At 44.9% G+C, this 26,221-nt stretch overlaps 1 protein-coding gene across 1 annotated transcript in view; it reads right to left on the minus strand.

Moving 5' to 3' along the window:
* Creb3l2 (cAMP responsive element binding protein 3 like 2) overlaps positions 1-26,221 on the minus strand; it is a 110,925-nt gene that overhangs the window by 21,265 nt on the left and 63,439 nt on the right. Inside the window, exons 3-8 of the mRNA XM_046434102.2 lie at positions 12,462-12,637; positions 10,840-10,927; positions 7,087-7,271; positions 5,161-5,307; positions 4,321-4,379; positions 3,109-3,177 (exon numbers count right to left, since the gene is read on the minus strand). Of these exons, the coding sequence (XP_046290058.1) occupies positions 3,109-3,177; positions 4,321-4,379; positions 5,161-5,307; positions 7,087-7,271; positions 10,840-10,927; positions 12,462-12,637 (724 nt within the window). The remainder of the gene's footprint in view (positions 1-3,108; positions 3,178-4,320; positions 4,380-5,160; positions 5,308-7,086; positions 7,272-10,839; positions 10,928-12,461; positions 12,638-26,221) is intronic.

A 26,221-nucleotide genomic window follows, 5' to 3' on the forward strand; every position in this document is an offset into this window, starting at 1 on the left:
ATCGTCTTCTAAGTTTAAAAAATATGAAAAACAAGAGGGACTCTTAAACTAAAAAGTGTGCACATAGCAAAAGAACAATTGAAAAGAAGAAGTGGCAGCCTATGGTATGGTAGAAAACATTCACAAACCCTGTGAAACGTTAGGGCTAATGTCCAAAATATATAAGGAACTCGTACAACTCAATAACAAAAGGGCAACCCAAGTTAAAGGAGGGCAAAGGTCCTCAAAGACATTTGGGGGGAGGGGGTACTGGGAAATGAATCCAGGGGTATTTAACAACTGAGCCACATACCCAGCCCTTTTTGGGGGGTTGGGGGTACCAGGGGTTGAACTCAGGGTCACTCAACCACTGAGCCACATCCCCAGCTGTTTTTTAGGGGGTGGGGGTACCAAGGATTGAACTCAAGGGCACATGGCCACTGAGCCACATCCCCAGCCCTATTTTGTATTTTATTTAGAGACAGGGTCTTACTGAGTTGCTTAGTGCCTCACCAATGCTGAGGCTGGCTTTGAACTCATGATCCTCCTGTCTTAGCCTCCGGAGCTGCTGGGATTATAGGCATGCACCACCACACCTGGCTATCCCAGCCCCTTTAAAAAAGAAAATTCTTATTTTTTTCAGACTAGTTCTCACTGAGTTGCTGAGACTGCCTTGAAATTGTGATCCTCCTGCCTCAGTCTCCCAAGGTTTGAAAAGCTATTTGACATCACTAGGTATCAAAAAATGCAAATCAGTGCCACAAGATGTCACCTTATACCTGTTAGGATGATTATTGTAAAAAAGACAAGACATAACACATGTTGAGGAGGATAAAGAGGAAAGGGAACCCTCGTGCACTGTTGATTAGAATAGAAACTAATATAACCATTATGGAAAATGTGACTGAAGTTCCCCAAAAAAGGGATATGACCCAGCAATGCCCCTGCTGGGTATGAACCCAAAGGAAATGAAGTCAGCACCTCGCAGAGGTGTCTGCGCTCTCATGATCATTAGTGATGAAAAGTTTTACTTTAGTAAGAATTCTGCTAATACCGGAAGAAATGACTGGATTTAATAGAACTATTTCCAAACCCCTAATAGACACAATTACTAGAAATTGTTCATAAGCAGCAAAGCAGGGGGGATGATGTACCCCCTTATGGAAGAATGAGAAGAAACTATGAAGAATTTGCACCAAAACTGAAAAACAAAACCAAGTATGGTCTATAGTGAACACAGGACCATGTTAAATGGCGACACAGGACACTGAGACAGTGGAGATGACAGGATGACAGACTCAGTTCCTTACTACAAAACAAGCAAAGGGAGGTAGAGCCTATAGATGAAAGGTAAATTGGTATGTAACAGGCATATCAACCAGTTTGAACATATGAAATCTGGATATCTGATTAAAACCAACAAGCAAAAATGATGTTTGAGATGATCAAAGAATAAATAAACACTCAAGACACAGCACCATCAGCTGCAGAGGGGAAGAGAGACCCTTCCCCAGGCCAGGTGACCTTTAGCTTCTTCTCCCTCACAGACACCCAGGTGGCCTCAGCCCCAGCCCTGCCGTGCCTCTGCTGCCCCCACGTGGCCAATGGGAGGTATGGCACCAGAGTCGCTAGAGAAGATGAGTTTCCAAAGTCATCTTTGATAAATTCCTCTTCCCCTTCACTCAAGTGGTCAGAATCTGTCCCACTTGTGGACATGCTGCTTCCACAGCAGCTAGTGCCAGGATAGGTGCCGGGAACTCCTATCTGCACAGGATGCTAAAGGGATGGCTGTGGACTCTGGATGGGGGAGCAGGAAGCAGAGAACCAGCCGACTCAGGAAATACCCCCTGGGGAGTGCAGATAGACAAGGGAGAGATAAAGCCTAGAGAGAGTAGCAAAACCGTGGCATCTGAAACCATCAGATCAGCACAGTGCCACCCTGAGCCGGTGGTGCTTCCCCCCAGGGGGCAGTCTGCTGCAGAGCACTGAAGGTGAACTCTTCTTGACCTGCTCTATGGGCACACATTCCCAGAAAGGCAGAGGGAAAGTCAGTGGGCTCCCAACGTCCAATACTCCCACTTACAGGAGTTTTAACTTCCTGCTGTTTGAACAACAAACCATGGAGATTCAGGAAATGTAATGTTATTGTCCAAAATATACAAGATTTAACCTGATCCCTTAACCTTTGCAAAATTGTTTTTAGACGTTAATGCTGAGCCCTAAAATGGGCTTACCTCCCCCAAACCCATTTTTCTCTGTTTGACATGGTAAGAATGTACTGTGCATGCATATGAACACACATTCTGGATGAAATGCCCCCATAGCCAGTTTCTTACCCCTATCCCTAAACACCCTACATATGACCCAGAGTTAAATCTTAATGTGGTCTTCCTATATTGATGCTTCAGAGCCACACTCTAGCTGCAAATGCAGGTCTAGCACCAGTGCTGCATGACCTTGAGAAAGTTGCCTAACTTTTTTATCAGTTACCTCCTCTGCCTAAGGAAGAAAATAATAGCACCATCTCCTCAAAGGGCTAAGTGAGTTAATATGTGGGAAGTGCTTACAAGTGTGCCTGGCACAAATGTCAAAAAGAATTCATTAACTCAGTCCCATAGTAAGCTTTTCAAAATGGGTTTGAGACGTAATTCACACACTGATTTTAAAAAACATAATTTTCTGTATTTTTTAAAACTAATAAACACATGTGTTACCAAAATCAGGTGGCCAGTGCCTCCCTGTCTACCTCTCAAGTTTGGTGTCATTTTTCTGGAGAATTAGACCTATGGACTTTATTTTCTCTGAATCTCTAACTTCCTTATAATAGCTTGTCAGGATCAGCCTCCCCATGGATTCTATAATTTTTAGGAAAAAAGGAAAGAACATGTGTGTTTGTCTGTGTGCATGAGAGTACACGTGTATGCATGTTTTATGTGTGCATGTCAATGCGTGTGCACGTGTGAGTGTGTGCATATGTAGCAGGAACGGGTAGGTGAAGTGGCTATCCTGAGCGTCCTGGTTGCACACACGTTCACTGGACCCTCCTCCACGTTGCAGTCCTGGATTCTGCAAGGTCTTCCCCGCCTTCTGCCCATCAGCCCCATCAGTTCCCAGTTGGGTGACACTTACCTATTGGTGTTCTCCAGAACTTCCACCTTCTTCCGAAGTTCCAAGTTCTCAGTTGAACAAGACTCCACTCTTCAGAGGAGAGAAAGAAGAAACTCAGTTATTCTGTGCAGAGCAAACTCAGCCAGGAGCTTGGGTGAAGGCGGGTGGGATCAGAAAAAGAAGAGGGGGCTCTGCTACTCCAGGGAGGTGAGGGAAAGAGCTGAGGCAGCTGGGGTTGGGAGGAGGGTAGAGGCAACGAGAAATGGAGGGACTGAGGAAGGAGGGCCTCAGGACCGGGAGGTGGACACCACCCTGTCTACTCGCCATCCTCCCTCACATCCTCACACTTCTCCTCTGTCCTACAGAGATGTGGGGCCACTGGCTCTTCTTCTGGCCAGAAGGACTGGGATGAAACCATGGGGCTTGGGTGGGGGCAAAGGAAAGGGAGAACCCAGGACTAGGAATCTGGGTGCTGGGGCCTGCCTGCCCAAAAGGGGCAGTGAAGAAATTCCATGAAATATCTTGACCCTGGATGCCTTTAGAAAACAATGGAATGGAATGGGACCACTTAATGCTAAATGGCCAATTCCTAAATCAGATGATAGACAGGTGATAACTTTCAATGGAACCTTCCAGAACCAGTCAACATCCCCACCCATTCTTGCCTCCAGATGTATAGGAAGACTGATCTCTAGGTCTGGGATCCCTTTCCTATATTAAAATTGGCATTAGCTTGTTAGCTAGAGAACATTTTCTAGGGCTAATAAAAACTGAATTTAATTTATACTTTCTTTTTTTTTTTTGGTACTGAGGATTAAACCCAAGGGCACTCAACCACTGAGCCACATCCCCAACACATTTTATATTTTATTTAGAGACAGGGTCTCGCTGAGTTGCTTAGGGCCTCATTAAATTGCTGAGGCTGGATTTCAACTTGTGATTCTCCTGCACATTCCCAGATCTCCCCAGAGGAGACACTGTAATTCATGCTGTGGGTGACTGGGATCCTTGCCTGGAAACCAAGGGATTCAAATGCCCGCGAAGACTGAGCATGCTTTTCACCTCTTGGTCATTATAAATGCCCCTCCAATAACCACTAGGTGGCAGGCAAGACGCAGGCAACAGCCCACGGCCCCAGGGCTGTGCAAAGGCAGCCTGCCTTCCAGAGACCAGCTGGCTCCCCCCTCTCTGTGACCATTGCCCAATAAACACTACCAGCGGAGAGCAGCTTACTTCTTCTCCAGGCTGTCCATGTATTCTTTCTTCTTTCTCCTACTTTCCTGGGCAGAAATCTGAGAAATAGGAGGGAGAGAAAAACTGAATTTCCAGCTCTATAACTAACCCATTTATGCATGAGTGGAAGACAGGAGGTGCCAGCACAGACCAGGCAAAGCCCTGCTTCCCCTGGGGGCCACCTGCCCCTTCTAACCTGCAGCTCACCCACTGGCCACCTTTGTCCCCTGCTTCAGCTGAGCTTGCACCACCTGGATGAAGATAATGCCCACCTCTCTCACTCCTGCCTTCCTCCTCCTCTCCACCTCCCTCCTGCTGTCTCTGCCTTGGTCACGACCCTGGGCCTCACCAGCCTTGCCCAGCCCTGGAGGGGCCCAGGACTGGGAGAAGGCTGAGCCCAGACAGAGACCAAACAACTGCAAGATTCTCTATCCCAAACCTCTATCAAGAAAAAAATAAGTAAACACCCCAGTGAATTGTATTTATTTATTTATAAATGATATACTTGTCTACCAGAGAAAAAAAATGTGGCATACATCATAAAAGTGAAATTAAAGGGCTGATATCTTTAAAGTATAAATTTACGTGGAAGTTATAATATTCTTCCCTGCTGCTGAATGTGCTGCTGGGTACCAAGGAGCACGCACATGGCATTGAGAGTCCACGGCCCAGAGCGGATGGAGAGGGATGAAGGAAGACGGGGGTGGGTGCTAAGGGAAGGGCTGACCCTGGGTCCCCACCATGGTGCAGGCCAGCACTGGCCCTTGGGAAGGGGGAAGGGCCTGCGGGTTTCTGCTCGCTCTCTCTGTTCACTGAAGGGCCTAGTTCTGAAGGGCTCACCTTGTTCTTGATCTTCCTCCGGATCTTCTTCAGGGCCTTCTCCTCTGATTTGGTTAGGGGCAGTTTGGTGGGAATGGGGTAGCCCTCAGCCATCAGGGTCCTCTTCTCCTCCTCGGTCAGGACCAGGGGACCTGATCCCTGCAGCTTCTGTGCAGATAAGGAGCAGGAAAGGTCAAGGAAGAAATTGGGACATGCTGACGAGACCCTCCTGACGGGGCAAGGAGGAAAGGGACCCGTGAGCTCTGGGTGGGAAGCAGGTCCTTTAAAATGGAAGCACAGGTGGAGAAGAGATGCTGGTGTGCAGGCTTTAGCCCAAGGAGGACCGTGCAAGGCGAGGATGAGAGGCCGCCACCCACCATTTCCCAGGAAGGGCCCCAGGAGCCAACACACAGGAAGTCAAGGTACAGAATTCATTGCCCATGTCCCTGGGGACTTCCAGGCCTCAGAGTGAGGACAGATTCACTTTGTGCAAGAGTTTTGTTCTCCTTCTGAAAATGTCCTTTTGCCACTTGCTCTCTACACACCAGGGCTGCTCCTGGCCTCCACCTACAGCTCAGGGGCCTGAGGTCCCAGAGGTACACCTGCAGGCACCCTCCAAGGGCGTCTGGCTTCAACACTCCTAGACTCCATCAGCAATGAAGATGCAACTGCAGTTCATCTCATTTGGCCCAGAACAGAACGGCATGTGCACATTAGTCACAGAGTCACCCGTGCCTAGAGCTGCAGGCACAGAGCCACGGAGGACTCACACCCTCTCTCAGGAAGCTTATGATCAAGACTATGAGACAGAGTTGGTGCCCGTGGAAGGATGAAAGTAATCGAATGCTGAACTGTAATATTAACTGTGGGTGCATTAAAAATTCGGAGAAAGATAGTACCTATGTGATCATGTGACAAGAGAAGGCTCAGGGTAAGTCAGGGGACTTGATTGAGCCTCCTGCAGGAGGGGGATGATCTACATGAGAGAAAGAAGGGCATTCCAAGCAAAGGCATGTTCTGGGACCCAACCCAGATGCCTGCTCCTGGAGGGGGTTAGGGAGCTCGAGAAGAACAGGGGCCAGCCACCTCCTACACAGCAGGATGTCAGGGCCTCGTGCCTACAGGTGGTGGCAGGGAAACAGCACGGCAGGGGGAGACGTCCTCCACAAAAGTGGAGGATGGAGTGTGGGGAGGCCCATGGTGACCTAGGGGGAGGCTACTCAGGTGATCCAGAGTGAAGACTTAGGTGCGAGTGGAGAAGGGAAAGGAAGGGTGGACAGGGCTGGTCCCTCTCTCAGTGATTCCATAATGGTGACGAGGACATATGTTACTATGGATCTAGAACTTGTGGGAGAAAATTATGTGAACGGATGGGTGGTTTGTGAAGACATTTTAAATATTTTGCTTTGTTTAAATTTGCTAGTCATGATACTATAAAATTTTAAAAGTTGACTACAAAGACTTCATAGATACCAATTCACTCTCTAGAAAAACAAAGTCCTTTTACCTCCTTTTTATTTGGAAAACAGTGTCTTTATGTTTGTGAGGCACAGATGACGATTTGGGACTTCTAAGTAAATATTTATGGTATAATTTTGAGGATAAAAGAACAAGATTCTTATTTCTCATGCTTACAGGTCTGTACCATAAACACATGAATTAAAAACTGGAACTGTGTCCATAGAAAGGTAGACAAGTGTGGTAGCGAGGTGAGATTTATGGGTTGTTTTTAAAAAATGTTCTTTAAGGTTGTTAACATCCTACTTTACAGCTGGTTATAAGCCAAAATAAACCTCTTTCTTTATAACCTACCCAGACTTGGGTATTTTGTTATAGCAACACAGAACAGACTAAGACAATTAGTCATTGAACAGAAACTTCGTTACAAGAGCAAAAATCAAACTGAGAGGGTTCATGTCTACCCAGAAAGGCCCACCAAATACTTACGTGAGGAGCCGTGAGAAGAGGGGAACTGGAAAGTGCAGAGGGGCCCCGGGGCACAGCCCTAGCAGGACTGTGGGTCTGAGGCAGGCCGAAGGGGTGCAGGCATGGGTTGGGACTCAGGCTGCCTTCCGAGTCACTGCTATGGCTGCTGGGAGGGGTTGGGGGTAAGTGCAGATGGTCCACGGAGGCTGGAGGAAAGAAATCACATTTAATCTCCCACAGAGCAGCTGCAGAGCAGGCCTGGGGGTTTGGGCCCACCACATACATGCATAGGGCGGAACTTGGGAAGAGGACTCTCCATGAGCTGACCTGGAGACGTCTCCTAGGTACGTTCAGAAGGGAACCGTGTGTACAGTGGTCTTCCTTTTGTACAAAGGAGAGAAGACAGACTCATATTTGCTTGCATTGGCACAAAGAAACAAACACTGGCGGTACACACAAGATGGCCCAGAGCAGGCAAACTTAGGGTAGACTGTGACAGGGTGCTGACAAGACTTCCCACTGTATCCTTTCCAGATGGTTTAGAGTGTTTGATTTGTACACTGTGATAATGCATCACGTACTTTAAACCAAAGTATTCTTAACAGCAAAACCTGGGCACCATCATGGGGTGCTTAGAGAAAAACACATCCGTTTCTGGAAGGCTGTGCATAGCGAGGCCCACAAGAAGATGCCTGGCATTATTCATCAGAAAACACCAAATCCACTTTAGAAAAATGAGCAGGCTCAGGAAAAACAAACAGGGGTATAGGGGCACCGTCTCCCGCAAAGCCCTTCCTCAGGAGGTGTGCCACACTCTGCCAGGGCCCACGGAGCCTAATGGTGTCAGGTAGCACCTCCTGCGTGGCTGGCAAGCACACTGAGGTGGTCCTCCCTCTTTTTCTGAACAGCAGACATTTCTGTTGTGCCAGCCACTGTTCCCGGGCCAAGAGAGATAACCTCCATGAGCCCTGCACCCCAAGCCGCTCCTGGGCCCCAGACAACACAGCCCTTGATGCAGCAGCTGGGGACTGGGCGGGGAGCCTGGGGCTTTCCACACACCTGGGCCTGCTCAGCCTAGGCGGGGGCTGCTGAGGCCGGGCAAGGCCTGGGCCCTTCAGCTCCTGTTCCCGTCTTCAAATGCTGATGCCGGAGGCCCCAGGGACAGGAGAGCCTTTCCGAGCCACAACTACTGACCTGAGGAAATGGGCCCCACCAGAGCTGCCTGGGTCTGCAGGCTGTCCTACCCAAAGTCATGAACACCAGGTCACAGTGGGTGATGCTCCTCGGCCACGCTGCCTCCCTCACAGGCCCAACCCACTTCTCTTTCTTCCCTCTCTCATTCACAACCTCTCTCCCTCTCCAACATCCTGCAGGGGCACCTAGGTGCTGCTTCTGTCTATTTTTCTCTTCCAAAGTCTTACTAGAAGCTCCCTGGTCATCTTAGTGCCTGTGGGTATTCTTAAAGCTAAAGAATATTCCCCAATAATCCTACAGACTCTGTTCCCAACCAGCCTGCTAAAACCTGCTGGCAGTCAGGGGGACAGGTTGTGCCAAACATGCACGTGCCTGGCTGGAAAGGAGTCCCATGAATGTTCACCAAGTGTTCCCAATGAGCACTACAGCACTTTATGATAAACAAACAAACAAATAAGTAAGAGAGAAAGGAAAACAGGAAACAGACTAACCTACTGGAGGCTCCACACTGTGCAATTACATTCCCAAGTGCTAGCCAGAGAGCCTAGAGCAACCCCATGCCTCTCTCTTGGCACAGTTTATTCTAATGGTTTTCTCCTTTCCAAGCAGGGGGTATCCCCCAGAAGACAGAAACAGGACGACAGGAAGAGCCAGTGAAGCAGACTCCAATCTCATCTTTCCCACCCACGGAGAGCTGCTGGCCTGGCCACAGGTGCCCCAATATCCGATTTCTAAATCCCATTTGAAATGCCGCTCTTGGGTTACTGAAAGAGCTGGGGACAACAAGCGACTCTGCCCAGAAACTGTGATGCATTCAAGGATATTGAATTTCCTGATCTTTCCACCCAGGATAATGAGGAAGGGCTGCTATTTCCTTGGGTCTTGAAATATTTCTCCTCCAGTGACCTGCATTCTGAAGCCACTATGGGATCCATTGTTCCCTCGATGACACTCTCTGAACCATATTACAACACAAATTAAAAGAGCAGAGTAACAACCGGAGCCATAAAAAGGAAAGGAACCACCTTCAAACTGCATATAAAGTGGAAAAGTGTTAATGTGTATCGCTCATCGCCAAAGAGGAATGTCTCCATATAGATTCTAGTCGATATCACTTAAGAACTTTAACCCTTTCTTTCCGAGAGTGGAGGTAAAGAAAGGGCCAGTGCTGATTCAGTGGTCACAGTACAAATCTTGAGTCAGTCCCTCATGCAATGAGGCAGATTGTACGTCCATGAGAAAGACTCAGGTGTAACGTTCACACATTTATATACTGCAGTGCAAACACATTTCTATGACCGTTATATACTGATCTCTTGCTTGTTGCCCACAGGATGAACTGTATTTTTAAACACATATTGATCAAATTACATTATGTGCTCTGGCAATTACATACAATGCCGTTATTATGTATCATTATTATGCACTACTAAAACATTTTAAAAGATAGTTTAAAAAGGGAGGAGAGAGCATGAACAGCAGCCTGGAACTGAGAGGAGCAGGATCTGCACGGAGGCATCTGTATAAACGAGACACAGACTGTCCCTAGGCTTCCTGAGGCACGGAGGTCGCATCCAGGATCCCAGCTATGGGCTTTGCAGAGGAAACCAAGAGAGAGCAGGGAAAGAAGGAAGCAAGCAAAGCAACCTCAAGGATGACATTACTTAGCTCTACACAGATGGCAAGAAGGGGTACACTGCTAGAGGCCACAAATTCCCTGAAGCAACGGGGCTCCTTGCAACTGCTGTTAAATGTTATCCGAACACTGCATTGTGCCAAGCATGGTGGCACATGCATGCACTCCCAATGGCTGGGGAGGCTGAGGAAGGAGGATCACAAGTTCAAGGACAGCCTCAGCAACTTATCAAGGCCCTAAACAACTCAACGAGACCCTGTCTCTAAATAAAATATAAAAATGGTGTGGGGATGGGGCTCAGTGGTTAAGCACCACGGGGGTTCAATCCCCAGCACCAAAAAACAAAACAAAGCCTGCACTGCCAGGCGGCTAAGTGATGAGTTCTCTTTCCAGAGGGTGGAATCACTTGTTTTGACTAAGCAAGATCCTGTGTGGACGCTGTGCCCTTGTGGGGCTACAGAAGGTCCACATCAAGAGGGCACAGGACACCGGGTCTGGTCACCTGTGACCACATTGTAGTAGTCTATAAGGTGTTTGAAAAATTGGGCTGGGGATGTGGCTCAAGCGGTAGCGCGCTCACCTGGCATGCGTGCGGCCTGGGTTCGATCCTCAGCACCACATACAAACAAAGATGTTGTGTCCGCAGAAAACTAAAAAATAAATACTAAAAAATTCTCTCTCTCTCTCTCTCTCTCTCTCTCTAAAAAAAAAAAAAATCAACCTGGTTTGGAGTAAAAGGGAAGTTAACACTTGGCTGGAAATGAGGCATGTGCCTTTGGGGAAAAGAATATTTAGCTTTCAAAATATTTCTGTGGAATCCAGATTCTTTAAGAAGCGAGCTATTCCCCAGAACCAACTAAACCAGCACTCTTGCTGTTCCCCCTTCTCTTTAGGTCGTGTGAACCCACAGGGGCACTGAAGGAACGCAGGAACAAGGGACACACCTTCTTTAGAAGAGAAGTTTAGGAACTGATCCACTTCATGAGGCTCCAGCTTAATCTTAGGAATAATCGTCTGGCATGAGGAATCGACCTGGAAGAAGAATTTCAAACACAATTTTTAAAATAATTTTTTAAAATATTAAAAAAATAGTTGGACACAATACCTTTATTTTATTTATTTATTTTTATGTGGTGCTGAGGCTCGAACCCAGCGCCTTGCACATGCTAGAGAGTGTTCAACCGCTGAGCCACACCCCCAGCCCCTCAAACACGATTTTTCAAAACGAATGCCAGCCTTGAAGAACCAGAGAGAGCTATCTGTCCTCTGAGTCTTCCTGGGGGGCCGACCCCCATCTCTGGAGCACAGCAGGGCAAGGCTGCTTCTCTGACAGTCCCCCTCATCCCACCTCCTCCCTGCCAAACCTGGCATTACAGCCCTTGGGCTCTTAGAACTCTAACAGGAAAAGCCCAGGCTCACTTACCAGTGTATATTTCTATTATTTTGTGGTAACCTAAAGGAATTTTATCAAAAAACATTCTGGTAAATTTTTAAAGGGCCACAGGCTTCCTGTCTGTCGCACAGCAGGGACTGTGTGCATCAGAACCTTCCTCCCCAGGCTTCCTAATGTCTGACAACATCTGACCACCAAATACCCAGCAGGGAAGAGAAGAGTTATCTGGCCCATTCTCGGGGAGCAAAAAGATGGTCCTGAGCAATGTTATTCTTAAATCAACCGAACAAAAATCTCATGAATGAGGAGATGCATGTATATCTCAGGAGCCCCGCCTGGCAGAGGCTCAGGAAGCTACTGAGGAAGGGATCCTAGCCAGTAGCTACACAGGGCTTTCCTCTACAGCCCCTCCTCTGCAGGAGGAGGCAGCTGTGTGTTGGTGGTTCTCCTGATCATTACCTTTTCCAGGACATGGAGACACTAAATCCTGATCCCAGGAGATCTGACTTAGTGAATGCTAAGGGAGTCATTGCTTATAACCTGACCTGTAGAACTTAGGAAAGTCAAGACTGGCTCCAACATCTGTAAGAAGATACATGGACATGACGCTGGTCCATTATTGGACCCTGGAAATATCCAGAGAGAAGGCAGAGTAGAATTAAACTCTACTTGCTGTAGACCTGGACTCAAGCAGGAAAATATTCCTGGTTTCTTACATTTGCCACAGGTAAAAACAGGAATTGAGAGATTCATAAAGTGGGTAAGGGCAGCTCAGCATTCTACTGGGGCTGGCATTCCCTCCCAATAGCCATGGCCCTGTCAGGTGTGGGTTAGACATTCTCTTAACCTCTCCCTCTCCACTGGCTTCAAAGTCAATGTCATGGGGACTTTTATTTACTTATTTATTTTATTTTTTATTTTGTTATAGCAATCAAAGGGAAAAAAATGAAATCCACTTTAGTATTAATTTTTGTGGACAATTCCTTTAAAGTTGTGATACGATCCATGCTTGATACCAAATTAACATATTCTTGGTATTTTCCTGCACATATGCATAAATACACAGTTATATGCCCTTAAGTCGATATAGCCACTAGAATAAAGGCCTTATTGAAGAATGAAGGTCCGTATCTTTTGATCCAACGTATTTATATGTAAAAAAATTGAATATACCCCCGTGTTCATCTCCAGAGGGGGTTCCTCCTTTTTGAAAGGGGTGGAAATGGCTGTGATGGTCAGGGTGACAGAAGGAACAAGACCCGCGGGTGGCTCCTCCATAATCGGCTCTGTCTTGATGGTGGTGGAAGGCAAGTCTGTCGACAGGTACCACTTCTCACTCTCCACCTCGTCTGTGGGAAGGAGACAAGCAACAGGGACCTTGTTAGAGCATCAGGTATGCACACAACCGCAACCTTCCTGACGGAACAAAGCTCCTGCCAGGGGTTCCTGGGAGGGGAAAGAAGGGGAAGGGAAGAGCGTGGGAGAGCAGAGAACTGGGTGAAGAGATTAATGGCCAAGTAAGACAGTCCTTGTGCGTGCCCACCTGTGCGTCTGCCTGGAGAAACCCTGGGAGAGCCGCACAGAAAGAAAGAACCAGGCAGAGCGAGCGAGGAAGAGGACAGGTCCGGGCAGTGGGGAGTGAAGTTGATATCTATTCAAAAATTAATACACAAGCACAGCTGAAAATGAGGGGGAAAGAAGCCAGTGGTTGGCACCGGAGGTCTCAGGGTGACAGGCCGCTCCTTCTCCCCAGGGGCAGTCACTGTCCTCCTGGCTCCTTTTTTCCTTCCGACTCCCTAGTCTGTGTCTCCTTCTGCTCTCCCTGTGGTTCTGCACGTGCCTTGGGCTAAACTCAACCCCCAGAACCTCTGTTCGGTTCTTAGAGATGCAACAAACATCTGCCCTTTGCTAAAACGTAAGTGGCAAGTCTGGGTCTTGTCTCATGACAGAGGCCATGGTGATTATCTCCAGGCCTGGGGACAGATAAAAGCCCAGCAGAAGACAGAGGGGACAGAGCACCTTAGCCGCAGGTTAAGGAAAGGAAAGCCCCTGTCTTCAAACAGGCACAGAACAAGAAAAAACAAGCCAGTGCTTCCCCAAGGCCACACCCCCGACGACACCACCTGTACTAAAACAAGGTGGAAATAAAGCAAAGATAAGTGTCTGCTTTATGGACACGTTTAAAGCCACATGCTTGGTGACCCGCTACTGTTTCGGGGAACAGAGTTGTTCATATATTGAAACTGGATTCCTGACTCCAGTTTTCTAACGAAAAGGTGCGGTGAACGTCATTCACAACTGCCAGGGCTGGAGGGGAGGGTGGAAGCAGCAGCTGAGAGCCAAAGTTCACAACGATTAAAACTGTACTGCAGAAGCAGCTTCCTTCAACCCCAGAAAAAGATCACAATGTGATCTCTTGCTCTCCGAGTGAGGGCTATGTGCTGCTGAGTGCTGCGGTGCCATGGGGGACTTCCATCATTCGTAGGGTGTGGGCAACATCCTGGCGAAGGAGGGGGAGGGAGGGGACAAAGGGCCTTTTGATGGCAGCCAGAGGAAGGAGACCACACTGTACTTTACACAGAATTCTGCTGGCCAGATAGGCATCCCAACTCAGCTTAGAGAAGCCGCTGGACCACGGGCCAAAAGAAGACCAACCTCTCTCCCAAAAGAGCTTAGGAACTAGAAGATTGTGTACCGCAAGAGGACACCCTTGGGACAGAGCCGGGGAAGGCCTGGAGGGGCCGGGAGAACAGACTGCGCTTTCTTCACTCGGCGGCGGTGAGACATTGAGGCCTCTGCTTCCTGAAATCAACACTAGAAGTCCACCCAAACCGAGTGACGCTGGAGCCTGGCAGAGGCTGGAAGAGACAGTAAGACAAGAAGCAGCCCTGGGTGCACACTGAAAAGAAGAGTCAGGAAGCATCCCTGGGAAAACCATCTCACGCAATCACCAGGAAACTGAGAGAGAAAGCCAGGGAAGGGGACTGTGATCCAGCTGAATTCACCAGGCAACAGAAGGCAAAAATAAATGCAAAAAAGTAAATGCAAAATTATAAGACAGAATGAAGACGGGTGACGAAGTCAGTTATTCCAGTCCAGAGAAGCCATTCTCAAAGTGTGCACGTGGCCATAAACTAAGCCAACTCAATTGATGGTTTTTTTTTTTTTTTTTTGGTACCAGGGATTAAACTCAGAGGCACTCGACCACTGAGCCACATCCCCAGCCCTATTTTGTGTTTTATTTAGAGGCAGGGTCTCACTGAGTTGCTTAGCCCCTTGCTTTGCCGAGGCTGGCTTTGAACTCATGATTCTCCTGCCTCAGCCTCCCAAGTCGCTGGGATTACAGGCATGCAACATGGTGCCTGGCCAGTTTATGTTCTTAATGCTAGTGTCCCATAGCCCTATTTAAAAACATAAATATAATCGCTGCTCTCTCAGGGAGAGGATTCAGCAGAGTGAGCAATGACACCTGAGCTTCAAAAGGAAACCTCTTCTCTCAAAGGGCACAGGGCTCTTCCAAGTGAGGAGTCCCAGGAAGCCGCCTCTACTCCCCCAAGCTTTGCTGAGGACAATTGGTGTTTGCTTCATGGTTTCACTCCAATACAGCAATCTTTTTTTTTTTTAAATATTTATTTCTTTTAGTTATTGGCGGACACAACATCTTTGTTTGTATGTGGTGCTGAGGATCGAACCCGGGCCGCACGCATGCCAGGCGAGCGCGCTACCGCTTGAGCCACATCCCCAGCCCCAATACAGCAATCTTGAAAGTTTTAGAGTTAGAAGTTTAAGTCCACCAATATAGCACAAGGATATAATTTTATAGAAGAGGAAACTGACATTCCAGTCCTGATCATACTGCAAATTAGTGGCAGAGCCCAGATTGCTGTGTTTGGCCAGGATTCTCTCCATTAAGGAAACAATTCAACATGTGGATAAAGATTCATGCATAAATACACTTGTTGCGTCATTACTTATAATCACAAAGCACTGGGAATAACCAGAACGCTAAAGAATAAGGGAAAGGTTACATTAATTACGGGGCATCTGTTCAATGGAATATTCATTCGGACATTAATGTTGCATTTAAAAGTCTTGTTAATGACCAAGGAAAGGTTTATAATGTAATGTTAAAAGGGAAAAAATCTGGGTATAATAATATACTATTAATGAAGGAACTAAGAGAAAAGAGACAAAGGAAATACCCCAATAGTAAACATACGTCTGGCTCATCATTTGGAACTCGGGTGATTTTCTTCTCACCCGTTACACGTCATGCATTTCTAAACTGCCTGTGTTAGGAAACTGCTGCCCCTGGGTGATCACAACTGGACATGGCCTTGTCTGCCTGCTTTACTGTGTGCTGCAGGATAGCAATTATTGCAGAGAAGTCCACAAGGCTCAAGGGACCCTGAACGGCCCTTGACTCATACAGGTTGACGGCCACCTTAATATATGTAAAGAACTGCATTAGGGGCTTCAGGTCTTCATTCTCTCTTTCTCTCTATCCATGTCTTTCGTCATGTAGTTTTCAGTACCCTGCACTTGGCCATGTGACGTCACTTAGCCAATGGCACATTAGCTCTGAACCGCACTTTATTCTTGGTGTTTTACCACCACTATGAAAAGGATGTGGCAGGAAAACTGACTGATCCCAGGAGAAAGGTGACAGACACATAGATGAGAGCTGTCTCCACATGAGCCTAGCCAAGAGCAGCCAACTCCTTGCTGGCCTTAGAGATGAGAGAGAAACTAGCTGTCACTCATCGACCCCCACAAACATCAGCCAAGCCCCCTGCAAGGAACAGACATGTGAGCTATAATAACGAAATAATTTTTTAAAGTACTAAAGTTTGTGATGATTTCTTAGCTGATACAATATGGCTGAATGTTTGAAGAAAAAATTCCATCTATTACTTCAGAGTATATTACAAAATAGCTGCACTGATTTCCCAAATAATTCTTCTAAATCATTAACTGTGAATCAAATCAATAAAATTTATAAATTGGCTAATTAGACTTCCATTTACATCATAAAAACAAACCATTTCAGACTAAGAAAGTCAGCCAGAAAGTAGTAAGAACCGCATTCCAGTTTTGTCGAAACTAAAGAAGACCTTTCATTCTGAACCACTGGGTGTAGAATTATTCTGTCCCCAACAGAAATAAGTATCAACTCAGAGAAAACAAAATGACAAATATAACCTTGAGGGAGGGGGTTAACAAAGGACGGAGTGAAGGAGACAAGGAACAATGACTTTCCCGTACGACCTTATTTTTGTAGTCTAATTTTATTGGCAAAAACATCAGTAGGGCCACCGAGGCTTAGAACTAGAATTTCCCTTGGCTATTTGAGTAGATGGCTAAACTATAAAAGCAAGAGTCAGTGGACACACTGTATTCCATAATTTCTAAATCCTGAAGTTCAGATACAAATAGGAAAAAAGATTTTTTCCTGAACTGTGTTGACACACATTTTAAGCTTCATTTCAGATGGAAAACGCCCCTGGTAAATTCAGTAGTGCATCCCATGGAGCATAAAAAAAAACAACCCCTATCATCTGATTTTATTCCAGCAGCCTCCTGCCAAAGGTCAAACTCAAATGGCACATCTCTTTAGCATCACCCTGATCTGTCAGCACGGAAAGGAAGCAAGCCACTGTCTACAGTGGGGAACAGGCCTTCACATCAAGGGCAAGACTGCAGCCACATGCAAGGGGGCTGGACGCCAAGACTCCCAGAGCACGGAGTGGGCAGGAAGCTTAAAAAAGGCAGAAACTTGAAGGCAACACAATGGTAACAAAATGGGGATCCTTAATCATTTCCACTTCCCCTGCCAAGATAACTGCAACAAATGGGCTCTGATCCCTGCAGAACCAACCAAAAGATCAAATCCTCAATTGAGAACTGGCAGCATCTTTATACACACACACACACACACACACACACACACACCATGTAGAAACAGAATGGCCATACATCCTTACAATGAGAACTCACAGGGGGCAAATACCATTTATATGATGGAAATGTATATATAATCCATTTATTATTTACATAACATCGGTAAAGCAAAGAGGAAATTTCATAAATTAAACCTGCATGTCCCTTCTAAATCCTCCAATTGCTTTGTTTGCCCTTTGAGAATTTTCAAAGGAGCTGAAAAATCTTCAACAATTTTTTACACAAAAATATCATAAAGAAAAAAAAAAACAGGTTCTAGAAGCTTAGGGAGGGCAGGTCATGACTTCAGTAGAAAATATCAGAATTATATTGAAACAACAGGCCACTCTGTAGAAGTTAAGTGGCCCGTATGCTCAAGGTACCCTTCTTAAGCACCTTAACCTTGAAATCACTTTGAGCTTGAATATTGTTAAGAAATATCGATGATAATAAAACTAGCAGATACTTACTGGTAACTATGTATTTACTATGTGCTAGAAAATATTCTAAGTGCTTTGCAGATACTAATTAATTTAGTCCTAAGAGTAATTATGTGGGGTAAGTAACACCATTACTCGCATCTTACAGACAAGAAAACTAACAGACTAAATCCAATGTTTCTGGAGGAATCCCAGTTTAAAACCATCTAATAACAGCTAAAATAGGCTGAGTGGTTATTATACGGCAGGCACCTATCATGACCTGTGGTCAGCACAGTTTCTGAGAGAAACTCTTCCCATGTTCTTTCTATGCTGTGGATACAGAAGCTCTTTCCCTGGGTCTCGTTATTCTGATTATGGTCTTTGGTAAATTATGTATTTAATTATGCAATAATCCACACAAAGGCCATAACAATAACAGGTCATATTTATTCAGTGCTTACAAATTGCCAGGCACAATTCTCAGTGTTCAGGAAGTATTGACTCCATTCCTACAATAATGTTATGTGGTAAGTATTATTATTATTATTCCCATTTTAAAGCTTGGGAAAGAAAGACACAAGAGCTAAGTAATCCATCATACATCACACTACTAGTTAAGTGGAGCACAGATTCAAATCGATTTGACTCTAGAAATCAACACTGTACTTAGTCAGGGTTCTGCATTTAGCATCTCAGGTTCTCCTGTGGGATATGTGTCTAAAGTAAAAACAAAATAAGTACCTGTAAGACAAGTGATTGATTTCAAAAGATGTATTTAATACACACACATACATGAAACTCCCACGTATTTTTTTTTTATTTTTCTTCACTGAAGTCAGAGCTCTCATTCAGGAATAACCAAAGTATTTTTAACTGCTAGAGAACTCTAAGCATTGCTTTTTTTACTGCTGCAGCTTTTCAATGGCTAGGCAGACAAAGGAGTTATTTCACTTTTATTCTTTTCTTTTCTTGGTTAATAAATAAAGCACCATTATCTTGTTGCCTATGTTCCTACCCAAGCACAGTCTTCTTCCTTCAGCCCACCCCTAGATGACGAACATACCTTCCTTTCCCACCTGAGTCTATCCCTCCAACATGACTCAGACTGATGCTCTTATCACAGCTCATACTGAATGTGATGAAGATACAGCTATTCATCTCATCTCTGTGGCTTACTCTCGGGTCCCACTTCCTGGGAACACGTCAACATCCAGATCCCTCTGACACTGCAAAGCAGAACCTTAGTGTCCTATGACTCATCTCTACCCCTTTTACCCAACATACTCCACCTTGTGCTAATCCTGCTGCCAGCTTGTCTAATCATTTCAAAATCCATGCTTTCTCTGCCATCAATGTGATAGACCTTCACCTTTAATTAGATCTGTGTACACTTTCCTGCTCTCACATTAGCAACCATGAGCCATTATTCTCCTCTTCTTATCTCAAAAAAAGAAAAATGAAAAAAAACACCACCTTTCCTTAGGTCCTGCTTCCCATCACGTAGTGAGCAACCCTGAGCCCTCGCCCTCCCCTGGCTGTCCCATTTACCCCATGTGACTTCACACCAGCACCATCTGCTCACCTTTAGCTCAGAGATGATGACTGTTTTCACACCCATCTATGAAAACAGCTCTAAAAATTTAGGGTATCCATACAAAGTTGTCCCACCCTGTCATTCCTGGACCCTGCAAACCCCAGACACCTAAACAGACTCATCAGAACGGAGATGGTTATTATTTATGTTCCCAGACCACGCTCCGTAGACCTGGGACCACTCTAGTTCCAGTTTTTCAACCCATCATATATGAACCTACCTAGATTTGTGTGTGATAGAGCTATGATATTAGATCATTTCTGTATTAGCCTATTTGAATGCTAAGATCTGTTGATAATTTACATATATTTTTAACTGGGGTTGCATATCATCTTGGAGGATAGGGATATGCCTAATTCTCTCAGAATGGACTTAGCCCAGCACTATATTTTTTTCTTTAAGAACATTATTGAAATTACAGAAAAAAGAAAATGCTTACTAGTGCTACAGTCTACATCTTAAACAACCCCCAAAGGCCCAAGTGTTAAAGGATTGGTCCCCAGCTCTCAGGAGGTAGTGGAAACTTAGAGAAGCGTGGCTAACAGGAGACTTTAGGTCACTGGGGTGTGCCATTTTCTCTTTCTCTCCTTCACTGTGTGGCCATCAGGAGAAGCAGTTTTGCCCCATTATGAGCTTCTGCCTCACCATAAGCCCAAAGCAATGGAGCCAACTGGTCATGACTAAAATCTCCAAAACTGGGAGCTAAAATAAAACTCTTCTTTTTATAAGTTGACCATCTCAGATATTTGTTACAGTCCTAGGAAAGCTGAGCAATAAGCCTAGTATTTCAATTTAATCACAAAGGAATACCATCAAAATCTAGTACTACAAACAATATCCTCCATATTGTGAGGTACAAACACACACTCAAAAAAAAAAAAACAAAAAAAAAAAAAACAACAACAAATCCACAGTATTTTACTGGGATATTTCTGCTTTGATAAAGGGTGATTACCTGCTTTGATAAAGCACTTGAACTCTGACTCTTCTGAGACTCAAAAAAAAAAAAGAAAAAAAAAATAGAAAGGCTTTCACCAGAAATGTTAACAAATGCAGACAGCCCAAGCTTTTATAGACAGTTTTAAGGATCCACAGTCCATCTGAGGTCCATGTTATAGTTTATATCTGGAATGTTCCCCCAAAAGCTCATGTGTTGGAATCCAGGTCCCCACTGCATCAAGATCCAGAGGTGTGGGAGCTTTTAAGCAATGACTGGATTGTGGGGATGCAACTTCATCAGGGATTAATCCATTTGATTGATTAACAATGCCAATGGACCACTGGGTGGTAACCATAGGCAGGTGGGCATGGCTGGAGGAAGTGGTTCACTGAGGGCATGCCCTTGAGGACTATATCTTCCTTTTAATCTTCTCTCTGCTTCCTGGCTGCCATGAACTGAAACGCTCTCGTTGGCCACACTCTTCCACCATGACGTTATAGCCTTGGAGTTGGCACATGATGGACCACATCCTCTGAAACCATGAACTAAAATAAAATTTTCCTCCTGAGTTATTGTTGTCAGGTATTTTGATCACAGCACTAAAAGGGGACTAACACAGTCCATGACAGAATGATGGGATAAGAATGTCTACATTTTCCCTATATGACTGCCTTGGGGTTCAGGCAGGGAGAGGGAAGGAGAAGGGAAAGAGAGGAGGAAGAGGGCAAAGAAGGAAGAGCGGGGAAAGAGTAGGGTTACTGTGAGAGGCAGAAGAGGAGAGAGAAATGGGGAGGAAGACGAAGGAAAACTAATGAACTAAGCCTCTACTAACTGTGTATCTTATCAGAATCAATTACAGAAGAATTGTATTTACGTAAACTTGGACACAGAACTAAATCACAGGCTTTCTCAATTATAATGAAAACTTGCTCACTCTCTATCTCTAGAGGCAATCACTCCTCGTTTGTCCTAGACTGTTATCAAGAAATAAAGAATATTAGAACCAAATGCAAACAGCTCGCCCTAAATGCTACATATTTATGTGTTACTTAAAGAGCAAATATACTTCTCCATCAGGCTGATTACCTGCTTTGATGAAGCACTTGAACTAGGGGACGATCATTCCACCTCCCACCCCCCACCCCCGCCAATACACACCCTCTGGCTTAAGTTGTATGAATAATGAATTCTGTTCCAAAACATTTGTCCATCTTCAAAACCCAGAAAAATCACTGAAGCTAAAAAACCTGGACAAGGCTAAGCTGGTGAGCTCCCCCTGTAACCACCCACATTGCCTAATGTTGACTTTATATATCTCAATCAGTTACTAACCATATTTGTTATCTATTACTTACAAAAAAAAAGCCTTTGCTAGTATCAGAAAATAGCATCTGCTTAGAGAAAACATTGAAACTTCAACAAAAATAAACTGTAGACCAGAAACTCTGCAAAATCTATCTCAAATCCCCTGCCTGTGCTTAGCCAATGATCAGCACAATCTGTTGCAGCACAAGACCTATAAACGGAAGGTGCAAATGGTGTGTGCTTGGGTCTCATGATAAGAAAGGCTTCCTGAAAAACATCCACTAATTATTTATCCCCATTCTAAGTCATTACCATAGGTGGCACTCATAATTCCTTTATGCTGTATTTAAATTCATTAGAATAAAAATGAAAAAAAAAACAAACAATGAAAGAGAAAGGAATCCTGAACTTTTGGAAGTCTGCTTAGTTTCAATCTTTCACTAGGGATCTTATTGCAAAAGAATCAGTGCCCCAGCCCTCCACTCCCCATCTGCTTCCTTCCAGCCATCTCCATGGGACTAAGTCTGGGCAGTGCTCCAAGGACCAAGTGAAATTTTGCCCCATTCATGCAACTTTTCCTGTAATCTTCAATGGGTGTGATCTCTCTCCTGGGAACTTACACAGAATAATTTCCTCTTGGGACACTGCTCCCTTCTGACTATAAGGTGTTTGTATAACATGGCACTTTCACCGGACTCTGAGATTCTCAGAGGCAGGGTCTAGGTTTCACAGTTATGTCCCACAAGTATCTAGAACGGTGCCTGATACATAGAAGGCATTCAACAAACAGATGTGGAACTGAGTGTCAATAAAGGCAAAGTTAGTCTGCCACGTTTGTGTAGGCTGCTTTCAACCCTCACGTTCTAGAACGGCAAGGCTGCTGGATGGCTGATTCCTCCTGAGAGGTTACTGTCCTAATACGAAATGGGTACCAACATATTCTCTTCACATTCTGATACAGGATCTTTCAGATTGCTAATTCCTCTGTCTAGAAGCCTCTATGTGAGAGGCTTCTGCTGACCTCTACTCAAATGTCACCTTCAATGTAAAGTCTTCCCTGTCTGTCCTAATTCAAATTTTAACACTCTTTCTTCTCCAACTTCCTATCCCTTTTTATGATTCATTTTTCTGGGTATCAGTAACTGTCATGCATAAGGAAAATAATTAAAAATAGCTGTGAACACTTAAAAATGAACATAAAGCATTTATAAAACACTTAACTTCTACTTGGCACAACGCAAGGTACCAGAGACACAGAATTGTACTTGACCTCAGTCATCTCAAAATATGGAAGAGAATTGACAGTTACATGGATGGCTAAAATACAAGAACAAATGGAATCATCTCTGCAGAAATGGCAAGAAAGCTTTATGGAAATGTGATGAAAAGGGGCCACTTGACTGGGGAGAGTAATGAGTCTTGAAAGGCAGGAGGGTGTGAGCACAGGGTGGGAGAAAGCCATGTATTGAGTGTTAATAAAGGCACGCAGTGGAAAAGCTAAGGCTAGAGTCATGTGGACAGGGAGTGGAAGGACATAGCGTAGGAAAGGGCAATTGATCCGGCCCCAAAGACTCTCAAAAGCTATGTTATGAGGTCAGCTTCATCCTAGAGAATAATCTGTTTCAAGATTTGAGGGGGGAAAATATGAACAAAAATGAATATCTAACAATCTTCTTGAAATATCTTACATCTTCATTTCACAGAACATGTTGGAGTACTGACTACACACTAACTCCTCTTTAAGGAAACATTGCTATTCACGGATCCTAAGGAATCAGCTCCTGCTGGTGTGTAGCTGGCTGTCCCTCCAGAGGATTATAAAGAATGATCAATGAAAACAGAATAATCCACTAATAAGGTGGACAGCTCAGTACCCATTGGAGTTCTTTGTAGAACACAGGTTGAAAATTCTGAAATCCTCTACAAAGCCTTCTGGAATACCCAAGATCCTCTTGACCTCTTCAGCTTGTTGTAGCATCTTTTGCAGTTGCTATGACCCAAATACTCAACAAGAGTAACTTAGAGAAGAATAAGTTAATTTTGGCTCATGATATCAGAGGTCTCAGTCCATAGATGACCGACTCCATTGCGGTGGGCCCAAGGTGAAGCAGAGCATCATGGGGGACAGGCATGGCAGAGGGAAGCTACTTCCCTCATGGCAGCCAGGAAATGGGAGTGGGGTGCAGGGAAGATGAACCACTCCAGGGTACACACCCAGTGACCCACCTTCTCCAGCCACAACCTACCTGCCCTCAGTTAACACCCAGTCAGTCCATTCAATTGAGGGTGGACAGATAGGTTACACACAGCCCTCACTATCCACTCATTTCACCTCTGAACATTCCTGCAGTAACGGAGGAGATTTGGGGGAACACCTCATTTCCAACCCATAACACAGCTCTTGGTTTTAAATAATTACAATTGCAACATCAGATGAAAACATTCTCCTTCCCATCAGTCAGGTCCTGAGCTAGGCATTGAAGTATGTCACATAATCCTCACAAGAAGACAGGAAGGAGTTTGTTATTATCCTGGTTTTACCCATAAGGAAACAGTGGCTTGGAAAAATAAGAAATCTGCTCACCAGTAGCCAGTGGAGAAGTAGGATTGGAAACCAGATGTAACTACAGAGCACACAACCTTAAACCTGCTGGCGCATGCTTAACACTCAGTCCTATATCTTTCTAATCTCCCCACTTGATAAGTTGTGTGAGAGCAAAGAACGATTTTTTTTCCTTCGTTTGTCCTCCAGTGCCTTACATCAGATCTTAAGAACTTCTTGGTGAATGAATGGCAACAATGTAAGGCACGGATAACATGGGGTCAAAGAGTTCAGACAGGGAAGAAGGTCACTTTCCAGACGTCACTGTGAGGAGAGGTGTGGCAGTCAGCTGCCAAGATGGCTCCAGGGATCCTGGCCTCCTGGTGGTCACATTCTTCTACAATCCCCTACCACCACCGTGAATCAGCCCTGCCTGTGCGACCAACAGAACAACTTCCCTGGCGATGTTAGAAAAGGCATTGCAATGGATGCCTCCAAGCAGCCCCATGGAGAGACCCACACAAAGAGCAACCAATTCAACCCACTGACTCGCCAGCTGTGTAGTGAGGGAGCCATCTTGGAAGCAGACCTCTACCCTGGGAAGGTTTTCAGTTGAATGTAGCCTTAGTCTGCCTCTGATTTAAGCCTCGAGAAAGATTCTAAACCCAAACCACACTGGAGAGTCAATGCTGAGTACTTACCACAGAAATCACAAGATGGAATAAACGATTGTTATTGTTCTAAGCTATTAATTTGGGGAATATTTGTTACCCAGCAATAGATAACCAAGATAAGAGAAATGGATTGAATTCCCCAAAGGAAGTAGGTCTGGAATTACAGGCATCAGAGAAAGTGTAGAATAAGGTAGGACCTAAAGATTGGAATAAATTGGAATAGTCATGTAGTCTGACCACTCATCAAAAGCTAACATCCACTTATAAAATAACAAACTAAGATTGTTTGAATTTATCTAAGCTGAAACCCTGAAGGGCTGACCTCCTACAGCTCTCCTACACACAGTGACGAATGAGGAACATGGTAGTCCCCCCTTACTCATGGTTTTCTTTTCCACATTTCAGTTACCAACGGTCAATCATGGTCTGACAACACTAAATGGAAAATTCTAGAAATAAACAATGCATAAGTTTTAAATAACTTGCTATGGTATATTGGTATAGTAACAGACTATGCTATGAGGATAAGGGGGCAACAGTATTTAATTATGACAGATGGCAGGAACCGAAATCATTCCTGAAAGCAATTTAAACAAGAAAGCAAGGGATCAGCAAAAGAGAGAGAAGAAGGGGAGAAGAAAGAGGAAAAGGAGGAGGCCTCCCCTTCCCCTGTTCTCCTGATCTGAAGTTGAAAAAAAATTGACAAACTATAGAGAAAAAAAAGATTAAAGAATCATGCATCTAAACTCTTACAGGGAGTTGGGGGCATATCTACGATTATACTTAAGCCTCCAGCAGGGTCCAGCAAGAGAGAACCCACTAACAGATCTGCCTTTCACTGAGAACATAAGGCCACATTTCCTGGCCTGATAGTCAGCATAGCTGTCTTCAAAGGAAGAATGCATCTGAGATGGAAAGTTTTACCACCCATAACATTCTCTGTTCCAAGATACGATGTTTTATTGGTACCAGGGTTGATTCTTAGCAGATCTGTGAACCACACTGGAGAAGGAGTTCCACCTCCTTCTGCCTTATTCAAGAGGTGGATACAGCATCTGCCTTTAAACACAGGGTGCATGAGGAAACTAGTTCTGGAGGTAGCCACCCATAAAAGGTGCTGCTATGCACACAGTGGCACAGAAAATGGGAGGACAATGCTCAGGCCAAATTGAAGAAGGTCAACTTAGTGACTCCCCTGCCCCCGCCACCCCAAGTCACCCTCCTCTGAGAAAGATATCATATGCTGAGCTGAGAACAGAGAATAAATTGTTTAAAACTTACTCCAAATACTAAAATAGCTGGTGATCCCTCTAGGAAAACAAAACACAGTATAATAAGAAAGGTGCACATGCCCTGGAGAGTTTAAAAGATATAACATATACCAATGAAAGGCCCTTAAAGAAATGGTCAAAATATCTTAGCACCTCTAAATCCAGAAAAACTAGACTTTCAACAAATACTGTATTTATGGTACTGCCGATTGGCGTGATCGATTGGTCTAGTATTCCTATATCAA

Source organism: Marmota monax, unplaced genomic scaffold, assembly GCF_021218885.2.
Source record: "Marmota monax isolate L192 unplaced genomic scaffold, Marmota_monax_Labrador192_F-V1.1 WCK01_AAM20220418_F8-fsc00122, whole genome shotgun sequence".
NCBI lineage: Eukaryota > Metazoa > Chordata > Mammalia > Rodentia > Sciuridae > Marmota > Marmota monax.